We start from the raw sequence: 20148 nt of genomic DNA on the forward strand, positions 1-20148 counted from the left end.
TCATCCTCTCCTCCCACTTTAAGATTGGAAAAATTGATTTTTTAGTCCCTCTTTCCAACCTCATTTTATCTTCAAGTTTGCGGTGTAAACACTGAAAGCTAGCTATCTTATCTACTGCATTTTGTGTATCAGGAGGCACGGCCGGCAGACACGGCAAATTAAGGCAGAGATTTATTTGAAAGTTGACCAGCTTGACGTAATTTTGTGCAATTGAACGTAAGTCAACGCGTTTTACTTGTAATTTGTTCATTACTTCAAATTACTTTCATTGCTCAGCACGCCACAAAGAGACGACACGTAGAAAAATCATCGGCTGCAAACGTGAAGAAGTCAAACAAAGGAAAAGATGGAGCAGAATCGAATGGCACCCTGCATTCAGCTACCGTTGGACAATAAATTGCTCGAGAGCGTTGTAGAGAAGGCCAAGGATTGGGCTTTGATGCACGGTGAGAAATTAAATCGCTATTTTAATTTTAACTTCTATGATCTCCATTGAATGCATAAATTTAAATCGACAGAAACTAAATTTAACTCATCAAGGGGGTCATTCCCAAATAACACGTCCCCCTGTCGTTCAGCCGAAAACTTCCACAAATGATTCACAGGAATAGTTGGTGTGTTGAGTGTATAGTGATGTAATTATACAAAATCCAATCCGAAACACAACTTAAATAATTATTGAAAACTCCTGCCATTTCTTATTAAGTTAACATTTTTTAACTTTCATATTTTTTCTTTCTGGCTAAAAAAAGAATCTGACTGCAATTCTCTGCAATTTTGAGCTAGATAGAATTCCTAGCCGTGATAAACTGCAAAATTCTTGTGCCATCCATGCTTTGGAATGCTGTTTTTATATATTTCCTTGCCGTTAAATATTTTACACTGTTGAAATATATGTATTAGGTGTTTCTAAATATTTGCCATCTTACAGGAGCCTGCATGCGCTCAAAAACCAACTTGAACAAGGATGTCTTGCAGTTTGCTCCGTTTGTCTTGTTGCCATCGACTTTCCCAAGGAGAGAGTTCCAAAAAGCTGTGGAAATCCAGCCTATCCTGAACGAACTCATGCACAAGGTCGCTCACGATTATGAGTTTTTATCCAGCAGTTTGAAAAGGTATATTAAAAAATGGAAAACATCGCACAGTTTTCAAGTCACAAAATCAATTTGCAGCACTAACACCGTTGATAATTTCACGAGAAGGTTGTTTGAGATTTACGAAACCGTGAGAAAAGATGGCATTACTCAGGTAATTTCCCTTGCAATGTCCTCTATTATAATAAACTTAAAACTGATCGTCAAGAAGTTGCTGGTTCTGTGGTTTTAGCAATTTATGGAAGCCAACCGTGAAAAAATTCAATTTCATCTTGACAAAATTAATTTGCAATGATTTCTCAGGTTCTAAATGCTTGAAAACCCTTTAAATAATATATTGGATTTAATTTAAGCTAAAAAATATCATGTGCTTCTGTCAACAAAATATTACTACAACTTTGGGGCCAGCAACACGAAACAAAACTCGGAAATTAATAATATTCGTTCCTTTAATGTTGCACAAAACTAAACCAGCCCATCAGTCTGGGGCTGGTTCGCTCGGACATTATGTTAGAGTCCGCGTGCAGTGGCAAAGAGCGCGGTTCAGCGGCCAAATCCGATCCGTATTGTTGCTGGAAGCAGGTGGAAATCAACACGATAGCGTCAGGGTTTGGCTGGTTGGGCCCAGCCTCCGGCCTCATCCATAGGTACTCTCTGGGACTTTACTCCACACTCCAACATGCCATGGTTTTTGGTTCCGATTGTTTAAAAACAGCTAAATTTTGATGAAAATCCATCGCATGTTGCGTAGTGCGATGCGTGTTCCAGCCAACCAGGCGTATTTGCTCCGCTTGCTTGTGATTTCAAATGAGCATGAATTGAGTCGATTCAGACAGTCGAAACAAACTGAATTTGGCCAATCTGAACGGAATTGTTTTATGCTACACTTTCAATAGTGGGACAATGTTAACCTTCTTTCTGATAACTTTAGAAACTCGGAAAACACAACATTTATCAAGGTTCATAGTTTTTTTGTGTTTTACATCTCTGGGTCTAACATTTCACAATTTTACAAAATTGAAGGGTCCAACGTGAGAGATTTTGCGGGTCCTTATAATAATTGTCATACACCATACACTCACAAGGAGAACACACCTATTGATCTGATAAAAATAGAGGAATTATTTTTCTTATTATCATTCAGAGTCATGCAACAGGAAAATTGCGGTTTTCCTGTTTTGGACGTTCAAATCTCGAATTTTTGAAACTCGACGGCTGTAAATTTAAACCAAAATTTTAAATTTACGAAGTACCAAGGTTGCATTTGCTTACCACCCTCTTTTTTCACCATTATATTTTTACAAATTTCTTGCGCAAGATATGCAAGAAATTAATTATTCCCTGTGAAAATCTAAAATTTGCGGCCTGAGTGGTCTACTGTGCAGATTTTTTCTTTTAAATTGCAATTTTTGCTGCCTCAATTTTTCCAAAAATATCTCTGACAATTTTTTAAGTCGAGGTCATGAGCTTTAGAAAATTATTTAAAACTAAGGTGCAAACATTGCTTGCAAGAAACTGGTTAAAATTAAAAAAAAACTACGGTACTGAATTTTTTAAAATGCGTTTTTTTGCAACCCTGCGAATTACAAAGTGTCACGAGTTTGGCTTTAAAATTCAGCTGCTATGAGTGCTCGGTTCAAAATCTTGTTGAATTTGTAAAGTTGATAAAATTCGTAATTATTTTTTCGTATTTGCCCAATTTATTGGAAACCCCGTTTAAAAAGTTGAATCAAACTTATCAGGAAAAAACTAGAAACAGGAAAATTTTTATGACAACCACAGCACAGAAAAAAGTAAAACTCAACGACAAACCGTTAAATTTCTGCATTCGATTTTCCCAGAGCACTTTTCTGTCAGAATACTTCTGCAAAAGTAGTAAAAATCGTATATCATTCGCAGTTTTTTTTTAATCCGACCAATTTGAAGTTTCTTAAAATTTTGACGTGTATTGTATCGAAAATACACCATATTTTTCGGATTAATAGGTGCGGTCCCCTTGTTAAGCCCATTTAATCCTAAATATGTACTACGATCTGGTTTTATTGTGCAATTTTTTCCTCATCCTCTTCGTTTGTGAATCCATCTGATGGTCCACATTCATTTCTCTTTTGTAACAATGAGACAGGGATACAGAATTTTATTGAGTTAGCCAAACTGGTCGCATACACACTACTTGCAGAGAGAAAAAATCTCAGAAGCAGAAGACGTGCGGGGCCCACTTGTTCCATTTAACATCGCAACTTGATTTGCTTTTTGCATTATTTCTTTCTCTCTTCACTTTCGGCTGTTGTGCTTGTGTTGCAGCCTACCAGCCTTGGCCTCTTACGTTCTGACTACCTCTTAAATTGCGACTCTGGCACTATTAAGCAAGTCGAAATAAACACAGTTGCGTCTAGTTTCGGAGGCATTAGTACCCATTTAGGACACTACCATAGGTAAAAAAACAAACATTTTGCTTGACGCTACACGCCGCTTTTCTAAATTTAAGTTTTTGCACCCCTCCTCTAAATGGAATGTGAAGAGAGAAAGAAAAATAGTTGAAATCTGTTTGGCAATTTGGCTTGCATGCTTTGATTTTTGAATGTTTTTCTTTCTCTGCGTTTTCATGTTGATGTTCGATTTCTGTTTCTGGGCTGTTTGTGAATGTAATTGTTCAGACGATTCTCTTTTTCATGGTTTTGATCTCGGTTCATTTTCTTTTAGGTACGTCCTGCAAGAGCTTGGCAGAATGGATATGATCCAAAACGTGAGTTTTCAATCATTCTACTTTTTAGATCGAGATTTTCTAATTATTTTCCTCGCAGCTCCCTGAAAATCGTGCTCTTCAGGGTCTCTGCCAAGGAATGCTTGAGGCTTGGAAATTATACAACAACGAGAAGTGAGTTTCGCCTTCAGAAGCCAATGAATAAATATATTAACTCGATCTGTTATTTACAAAGAGCTGTTATCATGTTCGTCGTGGAAGATGTCACTTACAACATTTGCGATCAACGCTTTCACGAATTCGAGCTGCGCTCCCAAAATCCAAACGTGCCAGTAATCAGACGCAATCTGACCCAGATTTCGGAGAGAGCCAAACTCGGATCCAAGAAAGAGCTCATCTTGTAAGCGCCCTTTCACTTTTTTTGGATAATTATTACACATACGTTGTTTTCCTAAGGGATGATATGGAAGTCGGCGTCATTTACTTCAGAGCAGGCTACGAACCAGGGCAATACCATTCTGAAAACGAGTGGAACGCACGCCTGCTGATGGAGCGCTCCAAAGCTATCAAGTGTCCGAGCATTTATTACCACCTGGCTGGGACCAAGAAGGTGCAGCAGGCACTCGCAAAGCCAGGCGTCCTAGAAAAATTCCTCTCACCAGACAAAACTTCCGTCGTCAAGGAAATCTTTACTGGACTCTATTCTCTGGACAAGGTGACCATTGCATTTGTACAGCGTGGTCTACAACTCTACGACCACTGTTTACGGGGCTCTAGCTCGAAAAATTATGCTTTTTCATGAAAATCGGTGACAACACCTGTTGGGAATCTCAGCTCAAGGGGAGACTGAGGGGGCAAGTCTTGTCGTAAAAAGTTAATATTCGGTATGTGGCTAGAAAATGGCGAGCTGATCCCGAAATATTTTGGGTTTTTTAAAATCAGACCAAAATTGTAAATTTTCATAAGGGGTCCGAGTTTTGCCTTGCAGTCCGGCACCTAGGGGTCCAAAATAAAATAACCAGGGTTTCTGAAAGCTGATGAAATTTGCAATCTTATTCGTGCGTAGAGAAATTTTCTAGCACCTTCGACTTTTCCGTAAAACTCCTGAAAAAATTCGCTTAACTCTATATGAAACAAGGAAAAATATCGGGAAAATTTTCCAAGGCTGCCAAAATTGAGCAAAAATTAACATTTCATTAAATATTAAAACATTCGTGTTGCGCACCTGAAAAAAATCGAAATTGTCCAAAAAGAATTTTTTGCACATTTTTGGACTCGTCTTGAAGTGCTGATTCCAGAAATGTTTGGTTTTCTAAAATCGAATCATTTTTCAGAGAGAAACGCCATTTTTAAAAAAATTGAAATTTTCCAAAAATTCTTAAAAATTTCAAAACTTCATAAATTATCAAAAAATGCTCTGAATAATAATAAATAAGAATGGAACTCAAGATCATACATCTTGTTTCTATCTGTATAATTAATTGGAACAGATGATTAGTAGCGTTAAACTCTCATTAAACTGGATTCGTAAGATTCGAAGCAATTTTCCTAATAAAATTTAGCTTTACAATATTTTAAGCTGAAATTAAAACTCTTTTGCTTAACTTCCAGGATGAGTTTGGAGACCGAGCCGTTCAAATGGCGATCGAAAATCCTGGCCACTTTGTGTTGAAACCTCAGCGAGAAGGCGGCGGCAACAACGTGTACGGAGACCAAGTACGCACTGCAGTTGAGGCAATGAAGGATTCTGAGGAGCGGTCTGCGTGGATTCTGATGGAGAGGATTTCGCCACCGATGCAGCTGAATTACCTGGTCAGACCTGGCGACCCCAACAATGGGTGTCCACCCTTGAGCGACGTGGTCGGAGAACTAGGAATCTTTGGAGTTGTGATTGGGTAATATTACGCTTTAAAATTACGCGCCGCCCTACCTGATATTTTATTCTCAAACAGAGACTCTGAAAAGATTCTGGTGAACAAGCAAGTTGGTCACATGCTTCGAACCAAGCTGAGCACCGCAGATGAGGGTGGCGTAGCTGCCGGCCTTGGCGCCCTCGACAGCCCTTACCTGGTTGACCTTTCTAGTTGCTGCGAGTAATTTAGAATCCAATTTGTATTTGCTTATACGACTGTTTGTAAAAACAAACTAAAACGACACTATCACTTTCATGCTGATAAACGACCTATTGTTATTAGCATTTATGATAATTGTGCCTATATTATTCTTATTTTATCATTCCAGCTTTTACTAAATCACATTATTTGGATGAATGAATCTTTTTTGTTTTTCGTGGTTGAAATTAGTCAATTTTTGTTATACTGATTTTATGTTCATGAGACAAACAGTTGTTTTCAGTGTAGTACCACTTGTTGTGGCTAGAGCTTGAGAATTTTTTATCTTTTTCACCTTCCAAGCCATACTTTTGGAGTGAAAAATATTTGTAATCTATGGTTGCGGCGCTGGGAGATCAGTGGTTACCAAAAATAAAATAATATTTTTCCAAACTTGCCTGTTTTATTTGGTTTATTATATATACCACCTTTATAGCTATTTGGGAACAAGCAGTCAAATATTCAATCAAACAAAAGAGAAGCTGTCAAAATTGTTAATAATCGGCAGTTTAAAATATCAAGATTTGATGACTTAAATTATTTGATGCTCTTGATGGCTTCGATTAATTTGTCCTGCGACGACAGAGATAACTAATAAACAAAACTAACAAGAATGGCTTCAAAGCAACAAACAAAGGAATTGATTACTCTACGCATTATAGTACATATTCAGGCAGGAATCCTATTAAGCAAACACTTGAAAGGTTTCATCAAATCAATTGCGCTTCAAAGGAGCGTTTAATAGTCGCGTTGCCATTTAATATATATTCCACACGTACCAGTCGCGTTCTTCTGTTGATTTAAGATATTTTCGAAGGTGCGCGTATAGCTATATCGACAGAGACCGCAAGAAAAAAGAAATTGAACTATTATAGAAATGGATGATAAATACGTGAAAGGTGAAAGTAAAGATTTAGTGAAACCAATATTACAGCGAGTGTTCTTAATTATGAGTTTGCCGTGCACAATGCGTTTGACCCACAGAGAGTGACAACATAGTAATCCCCTTCTGTCACGCGATATCTTAACAGTATTCACTGTTTGCACCCTTGCTGGCTGGAGAGAAATTCTCAAACACTGTGGATCTGATTGAGATGCGTCCATTATAATGATCATGAGCATATGTTGATATGCTTATGAGGCATGCTCGTTAAGCACAATTTAAAAAAAATAAAATATAAAATCTATTTTAACAATATGGGAACCAAATAATGGTATTGAGGACGCCAAATCTCATAATAATCAAACAACAATAATATTAGAAACAAAATATTGAAAAATCAGAACTTAAAATCAGATCATCTTCACACCAAAGTGTTAGAAAATATTCCCCCTCATGTCATTTCATGCTAATTCGAAAGAGATGATTTTAATATAATTACTCTTTCAAATATCGCATTAACAAAATTAAAATTTATGTTTTACGAATTAATATATAAACATAAAAAAGATCATGTCAAGTGGTTCATTTCGTTCATTCTCATTAAGAAAAGTAGTCTGAAAGCGCTCTTACTCTTCTCCTCGGACGTCTCAGCTTTCTCTATCGCTCTTATCATGATTTTCTCTTGACAACATATTTTTTATTATTTTTCGATCTTGGTGACAGAAAGAGCAGACCTGGACGAGCCAATGAAGGAAAATGATGGAATTAGAGTGCAACCCAAAATGAAAAATTAAGCATGGAGTTTACCTGTTTTAAAGGCGCAGACCGACCAGACTTTATCTTGGCCTGACCAAAAATATAAACAAGAATGAAGTATTTATAACAAAAGTTTGTTTCAGTTAATTTATTTTTCATTTTATGCCTGGTTTTGAGGTGACGAGCTGTTTAGTTTGCTCTCAATAACACAGACGGAATCAGTACAATGCACTGACAATGAGTCATAATATTTTAATCTCGTTTAAAAGGACGATGCCCACGTTGAATTTTTTTATGAGTGCTTTGCTCAGTGAAAAAAGGGAAAATTTCTCGGCCGCAAGTCCGAGCTCACACCTTACTTATTTTAATCTGAAACCATATGGATCTCCATATTAAATTAAAGCTATAATTCGATAATCTGAGGGTTTCACGTCACTTATTCTTAGAGGTATAAATAACGGTGGAAGGAAACGATGAGTACAGTTGTTGCACAGCTCTTTTCGAAGAGGTTGCAAACGATTTGTCCGTTTCCCCAATATCATCATATAGTGTACGAGGTAAGGCATTTGAAATTTAAAATAAAACCATAAATTTGTAGCTTATATTGCGCGCGTTCTTCAAATGCCAAAATTACAAATTAATGCTTGATGCATTACACAAATGTCGCGCAGGTTGCCTATATACGAATATTGCAGGCGTTTCGCTTCATGATCACAACTCTCTCCATTGCAGCACCGATAAAATAATGTTGCTGAATCCGAGCTTGCCGATTTACAACCTGACCGCTGGCGGTCTCCTGGCCGAGGCTAAGGTTGCCTCCGGCGGTGCTGGCGAAACGCTCGCTGGCATCGATCTCTGCCACCCGAACTAGTCGGACTCGTCGATCCTCACTGGCTCAGCCTCCCACCCGCCGAAAACTCAAACCACATACTCCTTGGCGTTGTCTAGGCTTTTATCTTCATCGTGGGAGTCATCGGCAACTGTGTGATGCTCATCACTTTCCTCGCGTAAGTGTTAAAATATAGCCCTTTACCCAATTACTAAAATAAAAAAATCGAATTTGCAGAACCAAATCCCTGTGAACACCTCGCAAACCTTGCTGTTCTCGATCTGCTAATGATGGCTCAGCTGCCCATTTTCGTGGCCAACTCTCTCTATCAAAAGGTCAAGTGATGGGAACGCTGGGATGCAACCTTTTCGGAATTCTTGGGGTAATCTCTGTCATGGGAAACGTCGTCAACACTGTTCCGATCGCCTACGATAGATATACAGGTAAAGGACCGAACTCTCATATCGGATCGGATTGCAGAGTAAAAAAAGGATGAATCTCGAATTGCAGATCCATTGCATTTTCGTTCTCCTCGTGTGGCTGTGGGCTTTGCCATTCTCTCTTATGCCCGCCCTTGAGATCTGGAACCGATTCATCCCCGAAGGGTACCTGACTACCTGCTCCTTATTTGATCGATTCCAAGGACACTAGGGCCTTCACCAGCCGAATCTTTACCTACGTCATTCCAGTGCTGCTGCTCGTCTTTATCTACTCTTAAGATATTGGAACACGTTCGGGAGCATGAGAAGGCGATGGAGGGTCAGGCTGCTAAGATGGGTGTCAAGTCCCTTTCCGCCGGTGACGAAGACAAGTCGGCCGAAATCAGGATCGCCAAGGTTGCATGCGGAATCTTCTTCCTCTTCTTCCTCACCGCCTGGACTCCTTATGCCACCTACGTCCTTGTCGGTTGTTTCGGATCTAACAGGTGAGACGCATTTTTTCACTTTTTTGGCCTCCCCTAAAGTTGATATTTGATACCAACGACTACAGTACATCTTTCTCCGTCGATAATTTCGTAACACACTTTTTGTCCAACCAAACTGTGCCGCCGGCTGCCCTTAATCTTAAGACCCTCGTCCGTTCTAATTTCTGCTCGTAGGATTAGTTTCAAATTTCTTCTAATGCAGTTATAATTTGTCATAATACAATTAGTCTCTATTTCCTGTCACCGATCGATTCCGCATCTGCTTGAAGGGCCATCCTTACCCAATTCGCCTCAATGGTGCCCGCCGTTTTCTCCAAGACGGTGGCTCGCATCGACCCCTCAGCCACCCCAAGTTCCTTTGGCTTATCTCCGAGGACAAGTCTGCTGTCAAGAAGAAGAGCAGCGGTGCGTCCGGTTCTGAAAACAAGCCCGAGGCCTAATCTAACATGACGAAATGGATGACGAAAAATGCTAAAGTACACGGACATCTTCTCCGACTCGAACTTTTCGGCGAAATCTTCGATCGGATCTCCTTTTTTCGACAATTGCGCTCAAAACGCAACAGCTGTATTCCGAAATGGACTGAATTTCAAGGAAATAAATTTCAACCCAAGAGCATACAGAGAAAACGTACAATCTGTGCTGCAGAAATCATTTTCTTACGTTACAACACCCTCGGTGCGCAAACAAACACGAACGCACACGTGTAAAAGCTATTAATTAATAGCGCAGGGCAAGCTATATGCGCGCCAAACAGGAAAACCACTTTATTAATAGGGTGCATGCTAATGTCATTAAGGGATCTTCTCACACGAATGCATTGACATTAGTTAAGCAGGGTGAAAGCCTTTCAAAGTCTGAGCGTATTTTATATAAAACCGATAACAGGATTAACCAAATCACACCTCCCTCGGCATGCACGCCGAACTATATAAGGGGTCGCTGCTTGGAGATGAGGCACCAGTGACTGGTCACAGAAGCTCACAAGCAGTGCTGGTCTCGTCTGCCAATAGCATCACTCTTCGCAACAAACATAAATCTTTTCAGAAAACGATAGGATTTTTGATATTTTTTCTAAAGAACACACGATGCTGTTGAATCCGAGTTTGCCTCTTGCATACAACTCTACCTTTGAAGGTCCACATGCTGAAGCAAGGTAATTTTTTTATTTTTTTAAAAATGCCAGTTGGCGCTCAATTAAACGTCGTGACTGCAGGGCTGGCTTTAGCTCCGAGGCGATGGCCGGAGTGAATTTGCCTCCCGAACTCATCGGTCTCGTTGACCAGCACTGGCTTAACTTTCCACCAGCTTCTTCTTCCGACCACACCATCCTCGGGATCGTTTACCTTTTCATTTTCATCGCAGGCGTTTTTGGCAATGGCTGTGTTCTTTGGATCTTTCTCACGTAAGTTAATTCCGAGTGAATGTATGTACATATTTAATTTAATATTAAAAACCCCAGGACCAAGTCGCTGCGCACCTCTTCGAACGTTTTTGTTGCAAACCTGGCGGTGCTCGACCTGGTCATGATGGCTCAGCTTCCGATATTCGTTGCCAACTCGCTGTACCAGGGCCAGGTCATGGGAAAAGTGGGATGCCAGCTCTTCGGCACCCTTGGAGGGATCGCAGGCATGGGGGCTGCAGTCAATAACGTCGCTATCGCGTACGATCGATACAGGTGAGCAACGTACACGCCAATCAAAATGAAGGTTTGACCCTCTCTGCGTGGCTTTGTGTCGCAGGACGATTGCGTTCCCACTCGACGGCCGCATGTCGATGAAGAGTGCCCTGCTGTTCGTCCTTTTCATCTGGATCTGGGCCATGCCCTTCAACCTGATGCCTGCCTTTGAAGTGTGGAACCGCTTCGTGCCCGAAGGCTTCCTGACCACCTGCTCTTTCGACTACCTGACCAACACCCAAGACGTCCGCGTGTTCGTGATGTGCATTTTCATCTACGCCTACCTGCTGCCCGTCTCTCTGTTGGTACTCTTCTACTCCAAGATCCTGGTGCACGTCAAGGAACACACCAAGGCCATGGCGGACCAGGTAAATTTCGATTTCGACGCCTGAAATGCTTCCCCGTCTATATAAAATCTGCCCTCGACACACAGGCTAGGAAAATGGGGGTCAAGTCTCTAGCTCAGGGCCAGGACGAAAAATCTGCTGAAATCAGGATCGCCAAGGTGGCCTGCGGAATTTTCTTCCTCTTCCTGTGCGCGTGGACTCCGTACGCCACAGTTGCCCTGATGGGCGCCTTCCACTCCAACAGAGCCATTCTCACCCCATTTGCCTCGATGGTGCCCGCCGTCTTCGCAAAGTCGATTGCCTGCGTCGACCCCTGGGTCTATGCCATCAGTCACCCCAAGTTCAGGTCAGATGAGAACAATTTTTTTCAAAAACCAATTCGTTTCAACCCATGACACACACTCAACAAAGAAATATACTGATTTTGCAGGGAACAGATGCACAAGCGGCTGCCCTGGCTGATTTCCGAGGAGAGGAGCAGCAGCAAGGCATCTGACACAACCTCCCAGGCATCCAACATCACAAGCTCTGTGGACGACCATAAGGCGTAAGCGCCTCTTTTGAAACGACGATTTATTTATGACGACTGCAATGGCGAAACGATACTGATAAATCTACCTGTGACCTGACACTATAGATGATCTCCAAATTTTCGCATTTTAATCAACTTTGATGTAATTATACGCCTTTGCAATAATATTGAAATAAATTCAGTAGGAAAGCATCCTATCGCATTATACCATCCATAAATTTTATTTCTGAAACCTTCGATCTATTTCAAAAGATTTGTCTATAATATAAGCAAATTTATATGATACGTTTTTTTAATCCGAGAGTTACTGCGATATTCATTTCTGCCCTTTTTAATTTATTTATTTCTTGAATATTCTTAATATTAGGAAAGAGGAGAAATTAAACCATTTTAAATTGTTGACGACCTGGAAGGACACGAATAACTAAATAAAATGAATTGATTGGATTATTTTAAATTAAGATTTTAATAAAGTTTGCAACCAAAAAAGGGCCTAATATATAGTGCAGTCAGAAAGGCTACAGGTACAGAGACCGACAAGACACTATACAAGTCTTGGACTGACCGATAAAATGTTAATTAATATGTTTTTAATTATTTGTTTTTCGAGTAATTATTAAATTTAGCTTTAAAAAAGGTGGTACAGCGAAAAAGACTCGACAGTTTATTACTTGCGTGAAGCTCTAAAAGCGTGCAGAATTGCAGATGCAGATTCACATCCATTCATTGTTCTCGAGTTGCGCCATTCATTTTCAAAGAGTATTTTGTAGGTGGCAGCACCATCAGCGTCAACAAAAGTTATCCGAGCTGGTGAGTGGTGAAAACGAAAACGAAACCAAAACACGCTACGCCGGTTTGAATTTGAACGATTGGTGTTAAGTTAAAAATTGTTTCAACTGCTTTAAAAATGAGCCACCTGCAGCTGACAACAAATACTGGAATACCAGACAGTTCCTGGCAACCTCCCTTTTGCGTCATGGAAACAACGTATGTATGCTTAATTTTTTTATGTTCTGAAATTAATAATTTTTAAGTAATATAATTATGATGTATGTATGTTGTAAAAATTAAACCATAACCATTTGAGTATAACGATATTTCTACTCGAGTATTGGTGCGAATAGGACGAAGAAAATCAAATTGAGTACATAGAGTGTACTTGCAAAAGGTATAATTATTTTTCTATTCGACAGAATGGGAGAATTTGCCGTGGAACTTTACTGGAAGCACGCTCCAAGAACATGCAGAAATTTCGCAGAACTGTGTAGACGAGGCTACTTCAACAACACCAAATTCCACAGAATTATCAGAGACTTCATGATTCAAGGTTTTTTCTAACTTATTTGGATTAAAATATTTATTTAAAAGTTTCTAAGGTGGAGACCCAACTGCGACCGGTCGAGGAGGAAGCTCGATTTACGGCAAAACCTTTGCTGACGAATTCCACCCGGACTTGAAACACACTGGTAATTTAATTCAGTCCATCTGTATGCTGTTGCCTTACGTTTCGTTCAAGGCGCTGGAATTCTCTCCATGGCAAACTCTGGCCCTGACACGAATGGATCTCAGTTTTTCATCACCCTCGGTCCAACCCAGTGGCTGGACGGGAAGCACGCAATTTTCGGACGCATTTCTGGTGGCATGAATGTAATCAAGCGGATTGGATTGGTCGAGACAGACAACTCGGACAAGCCGGTGGACGACGTGCAAATCAAGAAGGCGTACCCAAAGATGCAACTGTAGCCAGTGAAATTGCTTTGCTTTGAAATGAAATATGTGTCACGTCACATTTTTATTCCATGTACTGAGGTAACAATAATAATGATTTTTCTTGTAAAAAGCTTTTTCAGTTGAACCCGTTTTGCTTGATGGAGGTTCTTCGTTTTGATGCGTAATCGGGCGCGATATCAATAAGCTGAAAAAGTGACTGTTTCAGTCAAAGGCATTTCCACGCATCAACTGACTTGTTGGGAACATTAACTGACAAATTCTTGGGTTTCGAATTGAATTGACTCATTACACGGGATCTGATAAAGTAAAAGAAGGGGCTGTACTTACATGTCGGGGCCGGTACCAGTCGAAAAACTTGATTATCAAAAAACAAAGGGACAGAACCAGGAGGAATGGGTAAACTTTGGTTTGGTGCAAGCTGCAAGAAGAAGAAAATTGTAGTTTGTGAGATCAAAATAGATGAATAATTCTTACCAGTCGCTTAGCTGTTGTCCAAAAGGTTTCAGCCGCTGCTTTGCGACTGTGTCGTAAACGTGTTCAGTTCTTTTGGTCACGTCAAACCAGTTGTAGAAGGAGCAAATTTTCTCGTGGCGCTCTTCTGGACTAGGCCCTGCCCCAAGTCTGAAGGCTATGATAGCTTTTTCCAGGGCTAAGGTTAGCGCTGCAAAATAATCGAATTTAGACACAGGAATAATTTTTTTGGCTGCTTTGACTCCCTTACAATTCACATCTGGCTCAGCCAAGTACATGAGATCGGGAGGTAAAACTTCAGGAATGCCACCAACGTTGGTGCTCACAACATGAAGGCTGAAACAAAAATACAGGGATTTAATGAAATTTGTACGTACTATAGGGATGTTTCCTTCGACTTATGGCACTGGGATTATTGGTGTGGTATTTTGTACTAGATTTTTTATGTCCTGAAACCGAAATGTTCGGCGGCCGATTCCGGCTGTTTTGACGCCGAATATTTTGGTTTCACGCACTTAAAAAATGGTCAGAAAATCTAGTATTTTTAATAACAAAGCCTGGTCGAAGGAAACATCCCTAATTTTCTCTTCAAATTTCACTCATAGCCGCCCAATTGATTTGTCTCGTCAAGAATAAACATTATGATAGATCAAAAATGGGACATTTCTCTAAAAAATCCTTTTTAGTCAACTTTGCGCAGTGCAAAATAATAATTATGAAGGTCGGCTAATTGCGAGTTTAATCAAACGAACGAACCCACAACAAGCTGCTTCGACGATTGCCATGCAAAAAGCCTCAGTTAGTGACGTATTGAGGAAGATGTGTCCTTGCACAAGCACATTTCGCACTCCTCTCAGGTCCAAGGCACCAAACATTTGCATTCGGTCTCCCAGTTTTTCTTTCTGCCACATCTCCTCCAGCGCTTCTCTTTTTGGGCCATCACCAACGATAAAAAATTGAACCTATAGCGTCAAAGGCGAGCTGTTTATTGAGATATTGTTAAAAACAGTGTGTTACTACATCTGGGAAGTTTTTGCAGATAAATGGTATGATGTGAATCATGAAATCCACTCCTTTCCGGTAAACCAAGCGGCACACCACCACGATCGTAACTGCACACACAAATTGACGTTAGAGTAATTTAATTTGTTCGAAAACGATACTTACTTCGAGTTTTTGACCTTTTTTCCGGCTCAGGAGTAAATAATTTGGTATCAACAGCGTTAGGAATCACAGACACAATGTTGTGTTTAATCTTTGCTCGCAAAACTGTATTTTCTTTCCTGCAATGGCAAAGCTGAAATTATTATCATAAGAAGGTAACTTGGAGAGTGCAATACCCTATGTGAGAAACACATATACAGTGAGTGCAATTGACAAGGCTGAGTCTCAAAAACATGTTGGTAATAATGGCGGAGGCATCTGCGAAGCCGAAAAGCGAGTGGTCCGTAAAAACAGTCTAAATGAGACAAAATATTATATTATAATCTAGCCAAAAGTCGAAAAAGACATTCTCTTACGTGAAGGCCCATCAGTCTTCCAGTGTTCATAGCTTCATGGGCGATTGTCGAGAATGCTGCGTGTCCATGAACCAATGTGATTTTTTCTTGGACTAGTATGTGTCTGATGTAGGGAATCGTGGCTATCATTGTTGGCAAAATGCACCCATTGTAAAATGTCCTCAATGGCAGGTAAAACACCTGAAATTGTAATATCGCAAATTGAATTAAGACCGGCTTTTATTAATCTGCAAGTTCCAAAACATCTAAGTAAGCTGAAAAATATTTCTTGACGTACATAAGGAAATCAAATAACAATTATTGAACAGTTGAAATGTGCAAAAAATATCATGCCTACTTTCAGACCATTGGGCAGCCATCGAATGCCGACAACTTTATCATAAGAATGGGTGACCACAACGACTTTGTGACCTCTTGCGATGAGGCATTGCGATAGACTGTAAATGTGCTCTTCAACGCCCCCGACATTTGGATAGAAAAAATCAGAGGCCATCCTGGAAGACGGAAGATATCATCAAATTAAAATTTCTAGCAAAACGAGACATTAAAATTTCAGGCGTAATAAAAATATAGCTCCCTTACAGTATTCGATGTTTCATCGTTTCGTGTTCGTTTTCGTTTCTTTCTCTACATTGGCACGACGCGTTCTTTCTTGGAATTTGAGTTATTATCAAGACGTAGCGAGAACATACTTTTTGTCGAGCAGCCAGTTCAGTTTGTTTATTTACCACACCCACTTACATCAATTTCGGCACTCCACGAGTCGCGCAGCTGTTTCAACTGAAGCCACGCCCCCTTTAAGTGTCATCTCTCGAAAAAAAAATCTAGTGACAGTTCACATTCACAGTCGTTTCTTTTTACAATTTTCAAACAGTTTTTAAATGTAAATCTCATCTACCCACCTGCAATCCAGACAATTCCAGAGCACCATTAGATGACATTAACTTTAAAACAATTTATATAATCTGTCAATGTCACGGAAGTAATTCATACTGTCGCACAAAATCCGGTCGGAAAATGCTTGACGAAGAGACGCCTGTTATTTATGGACTGGAATTCCAAGTAATATACATATTATTTTTTGTATTCATCATGATTAAGATGAAATTTATTTTAAATAAAATTTTAGGCTCGAGCTTTGGCTGCGCAGCTGGCAGAAACAGAAGCAGTGCGATTTTATGTCGGAACGCAATCTTTAAAGTTTGACAATCAAGTTCACCGACTTGAGCTGGATGAAGAGAACAACATGATAAAACGAGAGGTTTTTCATCACGGAGACGGAGAAATTTGGCACATCTCTGCCTCGCCGACGGATAAAAACGTCATCTCCACAGTCTATAACCACATTTCTCGTTAGTAATTATGGGGGACTCACACTTTACGCTCACTCACACTTCTCGCTCTGATGGGAAGATTCAATGTTAATCCCTATCCTAGCGAGAAGTGTGAGTTGGGCGAAAATGGTGAGTCTGCCATATTCAAGTTTGAAAATATTTTATGGCTAAATATTTTGTTTCCAGCTGAAAAATCATGCACGAAACACACTGCTGTGTGGCGCACGTCAGACGAAATGAACCCCACCACTGAAATCCGTAACCTGAAATTGCTTACAAAATTAAACACCTCTTCGATGGGCGAAGACATTAAATGCACCCATTTTCACCCAACCGAAGAGAACAAGCTGCTGACAGTTGTCGACGGCACATTTGCAATTTGGGATCTCAATGCTGCTGGTGGATCTTGTGATGTATGATAGGTTAACAGGTAGAAGAGCTAATTTTAGTGTTAATTTTTTCATGTAGGCCACAACGAAAGGCGCTATTGAAGGCAAGGGTCAGCCTAAATTCTCCACGGCGAAATGGAATCCTCACCAAGGAAAGAGTAACTTAGCCACTGCGAATGATATGTTTATCAGAGGATGGGATACAAGGACAAACCAAGAGGCTTGGCTCATTGAAAGTGCCCACAACCAACTTGTCAGGTCAATTTTAATAACTGCAATGATGTAAATGTCAAAATACAGTCAAATGGAAAAACAGGGACATCGATTTTAATCCCAACAAGCAATATTTCCTCGCAAGCTGTGGAGATGATGGCAACAGCAAATTCTGGGACATCAGAAAAACCAAAGTGCCTGTCGTAACCAGAGCTGATCATTCTCACTGGTAAGTTAAATGACTAGTGACCAAATTTCACGGGCTGGAAGACAAAATTGGCATGAGGTCGAACGAAATCTGGTCTGTACTGGTTAATTGCGTGATATATATTTAAGAGAGGAGTTATTTTAGTTTTTGTTTTAGACAAATTCACTTCGAACTCAAAAAAATAAATTTTTTGTGTTTAGCAGTTATTGTCAACTCCATGTCGTGGGTCCGAACCATCAGAATTGCAAAAATTACCAACCGTTAGACTCCTATCATCCTCCTTTTACCAGCAGAAGGGTTTAGCACACTTTATCATTGAAATTACTCCACGGGGAGATGAAATACTGAGGTTCCCGAGCATTCCTAACTCGACCCTTAAAAACTGTAAACCGTTCTATGTCACAATCAACTTGTAAAGACCGATTTTTGCTGTATATTTCATTCAGTTTGCCAACTTTGTGCTCTGATCCTAGTAATTCCGTCTCGAGAGATATTTTGAAGTAATATTATTGGAGACAAATTTGTTTTTCTAGGGTGTGGTGCGTTCGGTTCAATCACTTCCATGACCAGTTGGTTCTCACTTCAAGCACCGATTCCAGAGTCATTTTGCTAAGCGCGGCGTCAATCTCCTCCGAGCCTTTCGGGCACATAGTGGAGGAAGATTCCGTGAATGAGGAAAAGTGAGATTTTGAATCGGCACAACGTAACTCTACTTGAAATCTCTTTTCTTTTAGACCGGTGCCTCTGAAGGACGGGGTTTTGGCAGTATACGAGGAGCACGAAGACAGTGTTTACGCCGTGGAGTGGTCCAGCGGTGATCCATGGACATTTGCTTCGCTTAGCTACGACGGACGGCTGATAATCAACCAGGTTCCAAAATCGGAGAAATACAAATTGCTTCTTTAATTTGATAAATTTGAATAACGCATTCCTTGTTTGTATAGTATCTATGTTGCACAGAATAATTGAATTTATTGTACATACTTTCTTTTCAATGTGAAAAATATATTTATGAAGTTTTCCTGATTCTCTCGAACTGCTCATCTTTGCTCAGAGAAGTCGCTCTCTCCCTGACCTTTTTGTACGCGTTGTAATTCTCAACACTCTTTTGATCCAAGACGTCTCTCGAAAAGGTGAAAGATTTCTTGATTGCCCAGAACTGAAATTCAAATATCACGTAAAGAGAGCATTAAAATTTGCTAAAAATTAAGAACAGTACTTGCAATCCACAGCCAACTCCGGTGAAAATAATGCAAGCGAACACAATCCACTTGTTGCTCAACTTCTTCAATCCTTTGATGCCGTAATAGGGTTTAGCTTGGGCTCTGCGAAAGTCGCCTTGTCCAGGGTGGTAGTAGAAGGAGTCGTCCCTGAAAACGTGGTGGCCGGCTGCTGTCGTGTAAACCGGTATTTGCCTCATCTTCAGCTGGACGTCGTATTCTCGTCGTAGGATCGGTTTGCTGAGAATGCTGTACGCCTCGTTGATTTTGACAAAGTTGGCATGGTTCTGTTTGTCGCTCGAACTGCTTGCGTCAGGGTGGTGCTCTTTAGACAGCTTGATGAAAGCACTCCTGATCTCCTGCGCTGAACAGTTCTTTTCCAATTTCAGCGTCTCGTAGTGCGTTTCAGCCATAAGGAACTGCGGAGGTCGTCTTTGAGTTTTTCTGGGAAAGCATGTTTTATTTAATAAGTTACGAATCACATCAATAAGTCAGGAAAATTTAATAAACATTTACAATTATTATGTAACCCTTTAAGTATTTTTCGGCTAGCCATTTTAATTCTTGAGTTGTTAATGAAATTTTTCATGCATCTCTCCAAATATTTAAAAATAATTTTCTTAGCTTTTCTGTACAAGCTGCCGATGAATAAATTAATACAAAAAATAAATAAGCAAAAGCCCAACACACAAATAATAACAAACGCAGCGCTCAGCTCATTCAGGCGATTTGAAAGATTTTGCAAGCAAGCAAACACGTAACCTTCGAATTAGAATTAGACACTAAAATTATCGTGACATTCTCCACTCACACATGAAAACAAAGGATGAGTTGTTGTTAAACCTGTGTGCGCAGTTGTTAAGAAACAAGCTGCATAATATTTTGCCAATGCCAAACAGACTAGCGCAAATCACAAAAGAATGATAGACTTGCTGCTGGACACGCACGAATCCAATTATTTTACATTGTCTCCCAACGAAAGCGAATAATTAAGCACTCTTCTCGGCCCAAAAGTTTCTTTTCACAGTCCTTACTCTTCCACTGATCGATTATTTTTCTGCACTTTCTCTCGCTCGTCTGTTGACACCCACCAAAGCGGCCACGTGACCAGCTCAGCTGTTCGTAGTAAACAAACTCGTGTGGTGTGGTGTGGCAACCCATTGACTGAGATTTAAGCCTGGTAAAATAATAATTATATAAAAA

At 40.1% G+C, this 20148-nt stretch overlaps 6 protein-coding genes and 1 pseudogene across 11 annotated transcripts; 5 read left to right on the forward strand and 2 right to left on the reverse strand.

Annotated features, from left to right (window-relative positions):
- The first annotated feature begins 13 nt into the window (after window positions 1-13).
- LOC135936035 (glutathione synthetase-like) lies at window positions 14-6302 on the forward strand. Of its 2 annotated transcripts, none has more exons than XM_065478719.1 (11): window positions 14-216; window positions 277-446; window positions 932-1115; window positions 1173-1248; window positions 1569-1741; window positions 3798-3840; window positions 3899-3972; window positions 4034-4198; window positions 4255-4513; window positions 5410-5693; window positions 5751-6302. In XM_065478719.1, exons 2-11 carry the CDS (start codon window positions 347-349, stop codon window positions 5893-5895), a joined length of 1503 nt encoding a protein of 500 aa, XP_065334791.1. In that variant the 5' UTR covers window positions 14-216; window positions 277-346; the 3' UTR covers window positions 5896-6302. The 2 variants fall into 2 exon arrangements, with proteins under 2 accessions (XP_065334791.1, XP_065334799.1); XM_065478727.1 differs by lacking the exon at window positions 1569-1741 and adding an exon at window positions 3399-3529 and having other exon boundaries at window positions 17-216.
- A 1982-nt stretch (window positions 6303-8284) lies between these two features.
- LOC135936060 (opsin, blue-sensitive-like) lies at window positions 8285-9931 on the forward strand (annotated as a pseudogene).
- Window positions 9932-10289: 358 nt separating this feature from the next.
- LOC135936052 (opsin-3-like) lies at window positions 10290-12066 on the forward strand. The gene is made up of 6 exons (XM_065478737.1): window positions 10290-10458; window positions 10519-10707; window positions 10765-10980; window positions 11045-11348; window positions 11414-11673; window positions 11758-12066. Exons 1-6 carry the CDS (start codon window positions 10391-10393, stop codon window positions 11876-11878), a joined length of 1158 nt encoding a protein of 385 aa, XP_065334809.1. The 5' UTR covers window positions 10290-10390; the 3' UTR covers window positions 11879-12066.
- Window positions 12067-12674: 608 nt separating this feature from the next.
- Cypl (peptidyl-prolyl cis-trans isomerase-like 1 Cypl) lies at window positions 12675-13699 on the forward strand. The gene is made up of 4 exons (XM_065481931.1): window positions 12675-12846; window positions 13053-13186; window positions 13236-13325; window positions 13376-13699. Exons 1-4 carry the CDS (start codon window positions 12767-12769, stop codon window positions 13600-13602), a joined length of 531 nt encoding a protein of 176 aa, XP_065338003.1. The 5' UTR covers window positions 12675-12766; the 3' UTR covers window positions 13603-13699.
- PIG-A (phosphatidylinositol glycan anchor biosynthesis class A) lies at window positions 13616-16322 on the reverse strand. Its single transcript, XM_065481826.1, has 11 exons — window positions 16164-16322; window positions 15919-16075; window positions 15582-15761; window positions 15402-15520; window positions 15229-15344; window positions 15082-15173; window positions 14818-15023; window positions 14312-14397; window positions 14065-14251; window positions 13918-14008; window positions 13616-13774 (listed from the first exon to the last, which is right to left on the reverse strand). The coding sequence occupies exons 1-11, from the start codon at window positions 16178-16180 to the stop codon at window positions 13706-13708; spliced, it is 1320 nt and encodes a 439-aa protein (XP_065337898.1). The 5' UTR covers window positions 16181-16322; the 3' UTR covers window positions 13616-13705.
- Window positions 16323-16454: 132 nt separating this feature from the next.
- Window positions 16455-18751, forward strand: LOC135938273 (EARP-interacting protein homolog). The gene is made up of 7 exons (XM_065481862.1): window positions 16455-16643; window positions 16711-16933; window positions 17102-17328; window positions 17384-17562; window positions 17621-17746; window positions 18259-18405; window positions 18460-18751. Exons 1-7 carry the CDS (start codon window positions 16599-16601, stop codon window positions 18629-18631), a joined length of 1119 nt encoding a protein of 372 aa, XP_065337934.1. The 5' UTR covers window positions 16455-16598; the 3' UTR covers window positions 18632-18751.
- Window positions 18709-20121, reverse strand: LOC135938285 (dnaJ-like protein 60). Of its 5 annotated transcripts, none has more exons than XM_065481887.1 (3): window positions 19910-20121; window positions 18945-19389; window positions 18709-18884 (listed from the first exon to the last, which is right to left on the reverse strand). In XM_065481887.1, exons 1-3 carry the CDS (start codon window positions 20104-20106, stop codon window positions 18735-18737), a joined length of 792 nt encoding a protein of 263 aa, XP_065337959.1. In that variant the 5' UTR covers window positions 20107-20121; the 3' UTR covers window positions 18709-18734. The 5 variants fall into 5 exon arrangements, with proteins under 5 accessions (XP_065337959.1, XP_065337993.1, XP_065337984.1 ...); XM_065481921.1 differs by having other exon boundaries at window positions 19980-20040; XM_065481912.1 differs by having other exon boundaries at window positions 19893-20015.
- Between the last annotated feature and the right edge of the window lie 27 nt (window positions 20122-20148).

The sequence above is a fragment of the Cloeon dipterum genome, chromosome 1 (assembly GCF_949628265.1).
Source record: "Cloeon dipterum chromosome 1, ieCloDipt1.1, whole genome shotgun sequence".
NCBI classification, from domain to species: Eukaryota; Metazoa; Arthropoda; class Insecta; order Ephemeroptera; family Baetidae; genus Cloeon; species Cloeon dipterum.

Coding starts and splice junctions, on each gene's coding strand:
- LOC135936035 (XM_065478719.1), top strand. CDS start 347: ATGGAGCAGAATCGAATGGCACCCTGCATTCAGCTACCGTTGGACAAT. Junction 447..931: donor GGATTGGGCTTTGATGCACG/GTGAGAAATTAA, acceptor GCCATCTTACAG/GAGCCTGCATGCGCTCAAAA. Junction 4,199..4,254: donor TCCAAGAAAGAGCTCATCTT/GTAAGCGCCCTT, acceptor TGTTTTCCTAAG/GGATGATATGGAAGTCGGCG.
- LOC135936052 (XM_065478737.1), top strand. CDS start 10,391: ATGCTGTTGAATCCGAGTTTGCCTCTTGCATACAACTCTACCTTTGAA. Junction 10,708..10,764: donor GTTCTTTGGATCTTTCTCAC/GTAAGTTAATTC, acceptor TAAAAACCCCAG/GACCAAGTCGCTGCGCACCT. Junction 11,349..11,413: donor CCAAGGCCATGGCGGACCAG/GTAAATTTCGAT, acceptor CTCGACACACAG/GCTAGGAAAATGGGGGTCAA.
- Cypl (XM_065481931.1), top strand. CDS start 12,767: ATGAGCCACCTGCAGCTGACAACAAATACTGGAATACCAGACAGTTCC. Junction 12,847..13,052: donor TTTTGCGTCATGGAAACAAC/GTATGTATGCTT, acceptor TCTATTCGACAG/AATGGGAGAATTTGCCGTGG. Junction 13,187..13,235: donor CAGAGACTTCATGATTCAAG/GTTTTTTCTAAC, acceptor AAAGTTTCTAAG/GTGGAGACCCAACTGCGACC.
- PIG-A (XM_065481826.1), bottom strand. Junction 15,762..15,918: donor GGCTGCCCAATGGTCTGAAA/GTAGGCATGATA, acceptor TTACAATTTCAG/GTGTTTTACCTGCCATTGAG. Junction 15,174..15,228: donor AAAAAGGTCAAAAACTCGAA/GTAAGTATCGTT, acceptor TTGTGTGTGCAG/TTACGATCGTGGTGGTGTGC.
- LOC135938273 (XM_065481862.1), top strand. CDS start 16,599: ATGCTTGACGAAGAGACGCCTGTTATTTATGGACTGGAATTCCAA. Junction 16,934..17,101: donor AGTCTATAACCACATTTCTC/GTTAGTAATTAT, acceptor TTTTGTTTCCAG/CTGAAAAATCATGCACGAAA. Junction 17,563..17,620: donor GCCCACAACCAACTTGTCAG/GTCAATTTTAAT, acceptor ATGGAAAAACAG/GGACATCGATTTTAATCCCA.
- LOC135938285 (XM_065481887.1), bottom strand. CDS start 20,106: ATGGGTTGCCACACCACACCACACGAGTTTGTTTACTACGAACAGCTG. Junction 19,390..19,909: donor CGCTTTCGTTGGGAGACAAT/GTAAAATAATTG, acceptor ATGCTTTCCCAG/AAAAACTCAAAGACGACCTC. Junction 18,885..18,944: donor GAGTTGGCTGTGGATTGCAA/GTACTGTTCTTA, acceptor TTTGAATTTCAG/TTCTGGGCAATCAAGAAATC.